Consider the following 6744-nt stretch of genomic DNA (forward strand, 5'->3'; position numbering starts at 1 on the left):
TGCGGTTGATAAAATCACGATGCCTGCACAATAACTTGGTGGCTTCTGTCACACTGGAACTGTTTTTTGTTGTTGTTGTTGTTGTTAATAAAAAACCAGAAACCGTTCACCATGTAGGTAGGGCAGTTGTCCAGTCGGTGTGTGTGAGTGTGCCGGTTCCGGTGCAGCTACACGGAGGACTGCCGAGGTGGTCAAGCGTGACGCTGACCAGGCATTTTGAGGGGCCCTGACCATTCAGGTCCGTCCCTCGTCTGACCGCTGGGCTGGGGTCAAAGGGAATCTGCGTGTTGCTGACTCTACGTTTTCTGAGTCACGACCTAAGGAAGAACCAGCATCTATCTCCCCGCTTCGTTAACAGGCCGGGTCGGGCTCGTTTGGGATTTTCGGTCCACGTAGGATAAAGAGGAGCCGAGCCCGTGAAGGGTTTTCGGGCCATCAGCAAAGACGGCGCTTAAGGCAAAGGAAAACCCGAGAGGTCCTCGCGCAGCGAGCGGCGGGCCCAGGGGACGCGGGGCAGGGGAGGTCGGCGGGGAAATCCACCAACACGGCCGCACACGCGGGCAGCACAGGGACCAGAAACGCCGGGACGCACGCGAGTGGATCGAGTTGATGGCGCTCCGCGGTGCGGTCACCGCACGGCGCGAGTGGGAGAGACTAGAGCGAACTACCGTGGGCCGGCACACCGGGTTTTCTGGGGAGACGGTGGGGAGCCGGAGCAGAGTGCACACCCAGGACCGCTTTCTGCGCAGAATCCGCACACCCGCCCAGACCCTGGGCAACGCACTCCGGCTGCGCCCCCGGGACTTTCGCTAGGGATCCGGGGCAGCACCGCCATCCCTGCAGCTCAGGCCTCAGGCTCCGCCCAGAAGAGCCCGGGGAGGCGGGGCTCTGTGGGCGGGCCCCGTGGGAGGGGCTGTCCCGTGGGTGTGGCTTGAGGGCGGGGTGGTGCCTGTGGGCGGGGCTGTGTGGGCGGGCAGGGCTGCTCCCATGGGCGGGGCTGTACGGGAGGGGCGAGGCCCGTGGGCGGAGCTGCGCTGGCGAGGCGGGTCCCATGGGCGGGGCTGTACAGGAGAGGCGGCCCTGGTGGGCAGGGCTTTGTGGGCGGATCCCGTAGGAGGGGCTGTCGCGTGGGTGGGGCTTGAGGGCGGGGCCCGTGGGCGGGGCTGTACAGGAGGGGTGAGGCCCAAGGGCGGAGTTGCGCTGGCGAGGCGGGTCCTGTGGGCGGGGCTTTGAGGGGGCGGTGCCGTAGGGCGGGGCCTGGGCCGCCCCTGGTATCTCCAGTCCAGGGGCGGGGCCAGGAGAGGGGCGGAGCTAGGCCGCAGCAGCCGCAGTGAGGAGGCGGCGAGGGGCGGAGCTGAGAGGCTGCTGGGTCCCGCGGAGGAGGAGGCACAGTGGCCGTAGGGGCGGCGGGGGTGGGCGAGGCTGAGCCCGGCGAGGGCGGGGACAGCCCGAGGGCGGGCCGTGGCGCCCGGGGACCGGCTGTGGTTCCGGACAGCATTCGCAGGACCGCGTCTGGGGGATAGCGAGGGGGGACAGCGAAGGAGGATAGCGTCCGGGGGACAGCGACGGGGGACAGCGTCCAGGGGACCGCGTCTGGCTGTCGCCCTCTACGTTCGCGCTCCTGCGGGAAGGCCGGCGGTCGGCGGGGCCTGCGGCGGCCCGGGTACATGGCGGCGTCGGCGGCTCTGTCCGCGGCGGCGGCGGCGGCGGCCCTGTCCGGCTTGGCGGTGCGGCTGTCGCGCTCGGCCGCGGCTCGCGGCTCCTACAGCGCCTTCTGCAAGGGGCTCACTCGCACGCTGCTCACCTTCTTCGACCTGGCCTGGCGGCTGCGCATGAACTTCCCCTACTTCTACATCGTGGCCTCGGTGATGCTCAACGTGCGGCTGCAGGTGCGGATCGAGTGAGCGCCCGCCCGGCGCCGGGCCACCGGCAGGACGGCCAGCGGGGCCGCCGGGGACCGGCGCGGGGCGCAGGCCGGCTGCCCGGGCCCCTGGACGCTAGACCTCCGTGGCTGAGGCGCGGCCCCCGACCCAGGAGCGCAAAGAAACTCCCTGAAGGGGCCCTCAGCGTCCCTGGGCCCCGCCGACCTGTTGCCTCACATCGGCCAAAGCGGAGAACCTGAAGGAAGGGATACAGCCGCTGCAACCCCTGGATTTGACAGGCTCTGAGCACAGAGGTAGGTCACAGGCTGGAGTTGGGGGGTGGTAGGAGGCCACAAGTTGGAGTGGGGCGTGATAGGAGGTCACAGATTGGAGGAGGGGGGTGGTAGGAGGCCACAGGTTGGAGTGGGGGGGTGATAGGAGGTTTCAGGCTGGAGTTGGGGGTGGCAACAAGAGGCCACAGGTTGGAGGAGGGGGGTGATAGGAGGCCACAGGTTGGAGTGGGGCGTGATAGGAGGTCACAGATTGGAGGAGGGGGTGATAGGAGGCCACAGGTTGGAGTGTGGGGGGTAATAGGAGGCCACAGGTTGGAGTGGGGCATGATAGGAGGTCACAGGTTGGAAGTGGGGGGGGTGATAGGAGGTCACAGATTGGAGGGGGGGTGGTTCGAGAGATAGGAGGTCACAGATTGGGGGGGTGGTTCGAGAGATAGGAGGTCACAGATTGGAGTGGGGGGGAGTTAAGAGGCCACAGATTGGAGAAGGGGGGTGGTAAGAGGCCACAGGTTGGAGTGGGGGGGTGGTAAGAGGCCACAGTTAGGAACTGACAGGTTGGAGGGGGCACAGCACGAGGCCACAGGTTGGAGGGGGGATGGTGGAGGAGGCCATATGTTGGATTAGGAGGGAGGCAGACGAAGGCCGCAGATTGGAGCAGGGGAGGGAGCAGTTGCTATGACATCGACATGTCAGGACTCCTTGCTGGCTTGGAAGAAACATGGAAGGGACCTGGGTAAACCAGCCACCAAAGCTGCCCAGCCGAAAGGAGAGGAGACAGAGCCCCGGGCTCTTGTCTGCTCAGGCTCTAGCCTGCACCCATCACAATTCTGTGATGGGTGGGGGCAGGCAGTGTTCTCAACATCTCATCCCAGAAGGTCAGCCCATCCCCAGCAGATATGGCCTCCCCTCCTGCCCACAGCCTGGTACCTGTGCCCTTTCTCCAGAGGACCCTTGGTGTCACCTGAACCCCCAGGGATGCATGGGGATAGGCTGGGCAGCTGTGGGAAGGCCTTGGAGGAGAAAAGATGCACCTGCCCTCCTCCTGCACTGTCTCTGGGTGGACAGATAGGAAGCAGGGTTCTCTGGGCTAAACCCCAGGTCTGTGCCCTTCTCTGCGCTCAGGACCCTGGCGCTCCCTGCGGCTTCCCCACAGTCCTTGACTGCCTCCTGCCCTGTCTTTGGGGCCAGGGGACTGGTCTCTGCCTGCTCCTGCTGTTCCTTTTGCCAGCCCTAGCCCCTCTCTGAGGGGCTCTCCCTAAACTAGGCATCTGGAGACAGGAAGGAGTCTGGTTTCTACCTATCCCCTCTTGCCACAGTCTTGCTCTTCAGCCATGTCAGCCCAGTTGCCCTACAGCTCCTGACATGATCCTCTGAGCACCACCCAGCTCCATCCTTCAGCCCTGGAGGCCTGTGAAGTCCACTGTGTACTGAAGGGATTTGGGGTGATGGGAGAAACTCCTTGAACAGACAGCAGATCTCCAACCAGGGAGGGAGAGCAAGTGGAGAAGGGGGTGGCAGAGGAGGCGACACTTGGGGAAACAAAGCCATCTCTGGGTGGCCAGGCAACTCTGAAGTCTCTACCTCTTTCTTTCTCTTCCAGGGATTGCCATTTGTAGGTGGTGACCAGCCCTTTCTCTGGCCTTGGCAAGAGGCATGTCCCTGCCCATGGGTGGCCCCTGCCCTGGCCACGAACAGAGAGCAGCTGAGTGAAGGGCCTGACCTGGAAGAGAGGAAGGACCTTCATGGTGGACGCCCAGCACGGACAGAGACCCAGAGGGGCGGGGTCGTCTGGATATCAGCTCCTAGCACGGGAAGAGCTGGGTGCGTTCCGTGGGCACCAAGGTCTTCTAGCAACTCTATGTGGGAGTTGTGTTCTCCCTCCCCAGTGACTGGGGGAACTGAGGCTCTGGGGAAGGGGTTGGGGTTTGCTCTTGTTCCTGGTGGCTTGGAGGAGACGTGGAAGGTACCCAGGCAAACCAGCCCGCACAGCTGCTCCACAGAACTGGAGGAAGGAAAGGCAGCCTCAGGCTCTCCCCCTGCCCCACACAGTAGAAGGAGGTGGAGCTGAGGCTGCCCCTGTGTCTGCTGTCCCCTGCCCTCCTCCACAGTTCTCCAAGAGCTTGCATGGTGGGATGGAGAACCCGGGTAACCCAGGTCCAGGGGCAGGCTATCCAGGGATCTGGCTTTCCTGGGAATGGTATGGAAGGTCATGGGCAAGGCCAGGACAGCGTACTGAGATGGGGGACAGGAGAGATGGGTCCAAGAACCCGGGGGAGCCAAGTCTCACCCCCGAACCTAACCTTCCCACCCCAACCGTGACCAAGGGCTCTTCAGCAGTTAAGTGGCACGAGCCTATCAGTGGGGACAATAATGGTGGCATGCTCGCTGGGGACACGATGTAACCAGGAGGGTCAAGGGAGAAACGTGGGGTGGGAAGGGGTGGGGACCCATGGCCTGACCCCATCTCTCCGTCCCCAGGCTCGGTCCCCTACCGTCAGGGTCATGCGAGAGAATCTCCTGCAGATGGGCTTCAGTTAGCCCTGGAGGCCCTGGGTGTGATGCACACTGGCACCCACGAATGGTCAGGAGCAGCCTAAATGGAAGCCAGGAGAGACCCTGGCCCTCAGCAGCCATCCTGGTTCCCACACAACCTCGGCTGGTGGCTTGAGGCCCCTGTTCTGCATTCCTGAGATGGAAAACTGCAGCGTCTGCTCAACTCTAGGGACAGAGTGGCCCAGGGATCAAGCCCTGCCCCTGGAGCTGGGATCCTGGAAGACCTCTGCCTGTCTCAGGGATGGGCGGAGGCTGGATGGTGGCTGCCACGTGCCCCTGCCCCCCATGTTTGCCCACAGCCACAACCTGATGACATCCTTCCTTTTGCCAAGTCTCCTGGGAACCCCCAGTCCTGCTGGCCCCTCTTGTCCATGCCAACCTTGTCTGCAAGGTCCACCTCTGGGAGTCTGTAAGCACAGATGTCTGAGGGTGGCCTCTGAGGGACCAGATATCCACAGGGCTGGAGGGGACAGGAGGAGCCAAGGCCTCCGTGGGTCTGCTACATAGGTCTGGTCCCTTCAGAGCCCTGTCTCACCTTCTGGGGGACAGGATCACCAGCTGCAGCCATTCCTGGCCAGCCAGGGACGGAGGAGGAAGGCTTTTCTCTATGGGTGTGCATGTGCCCAGTGAGAGGGGAGAAGAAGGATGTCCAGGTGCCCCAGCCTTCTTCCCTCCAGGGGTTTGCCTAGGGCCTAGGAGGCTGCTTCCCTACAGGGAGGAAGGGGTGCAGCTTCAGGAGCCCCGCCCTGGGGCCCCCACTGCATGGAAATCCTGGCCCGGTCCAGAGTGGCACTGTGTCCGCAGTGGCTTTGGTCATAGCTGTCTTGGCCAGAAGCTGTTGGCCACCCTGGGATATGCCTTGACCAGCCCTGGGCTTCATGTGCCTGTCTGTTGGGCAAAGTAGTTAGCCAGCTTCTGCTTTCCCACCGCCCTCGTCACCACCGCTTCCTGTCCCCACGGGGCCCTTGCTGCACGGCGCGGTCTCCATGCACTTTGTATTTATGGCAGTCTGTTTTCCAGGCAGTGGAGCTTCTGCACATGCAGATACTGGCCTGAATGACGTCACTGTTCTGTGTGTGATTAACTGTGTCCTGGACAGCATCGTCTGCTCAGCCAGGTGTTTTTGTTTGTGGTGTCGTCGTGCTGTTGTCTCTAAGTTACAAAGATAAGTCCTGAGTCCAGGACATCGTCATCCTGCCTGAGGCCTCCTGTTTCTGGTGGGCATGATGCAGTAGCCTGGGAGGAGGGAGGCCCAGTGCTGGGACCGCTGCTTCCATGGCCTTGGCCAGAGCTAGGGGCTGGGGGTGGGGCTGTGGCAGGGAATGGCCAGCTCTTCAGAGTCTGCTCCCAATGTCCCCAGCCTTGACCTGCACCACTACCGCATGAGACACAGGCAGCAGCAGAACCTGGCTCAAGGAGTGGCAGTTGGCCCCACCCACTACTGGCATCCAAACACCTGAGACCTAAGTCTTTTCCATTGTCGAGTCTGATGCTTCATTCAGTTGGACCCTGGAGTGGGCAGGAGTGAAGGGAAGTGGCACACAGCCTCCACAGGCACTTTGTGCAAACAGCGGCAGGTGGTCAAGTCCCCATTGCCCCTGTGGGCCGGCCTCTGGGGGTCTCAGGGAAAGAAAGCATCCATGGGCCCTGGAAGTCTCTTCCTTTTCCCCCACCTCAGGTGCAAACTCAGCCCCACTCCCATTGGCCCCCCAAGGAAGCAGGCCAGAGGCTCTAGGGCGGGCAAGCTGGCAGAAGGCTGGGGAGGGGGCTGGGGGAAGCCTGAGGACGAGGGCAGGGCGTTCGTGAGAGACCTGGGGAGAAGGGCATTGGGGTGCGATGGAAGAAGGCTCACAGACTCCCAGGACAGGGGCGGCTTGACGAGGCAGGATTGGGCTCAGGCTGAGGAGCACAGCCTGAGGTCAGGGGCCCTGGGAACACTCAGTCACAGCCCAAGGCTCCCCAGGGGTCAGAGTGCCCTGGAGAAGGGCCCTTCCAACTGCACTGGTGGCTGTGCTCTGTGGTATGTGCCACCACAG

General features: G+C 63.1%; 1 protein-coding gene across 1 annotated transcript; it reads left to right on the plus strand.

Annotated features, from left to right (window-relative positions):
• The first annotated feature begins 1531 nt into the window (after positions 1-1531).
• LOC100349865 (small integral membrane protein 10-like protein 2A) lies at positions 1532-2036 on the plus strand. The gene has a single exon (XM_002720403.6). It carries the CDS (start codon positions 1668-1670, stop codon positions 1902-1904), a length of 237 nt encoding a protein of 78 aa, XP_002720449.1. The 5' UTR covers positions 1532-1667; the 3' UTR covers positions 1905-2036.
• Positions 2037-6744: the final 4708 nt, after the last annotated feature.

Source organism: Oryctolagus cuniculus, chromosome X, assembly GCF_051225735.1.
Source record: "Oryctolagus cuniculus isolate XC-2025 breed Fujian yellow rabbit chromosome X, ASM5122573v1, whole genome shotgun sequence".
Taxonomy (NCBI): Eukaryota; Metazoa; Chordata; class Mammalia; order Lagomorpha; family Leporidae; genus Oryctolagus; species Oryctolagus cuniculus.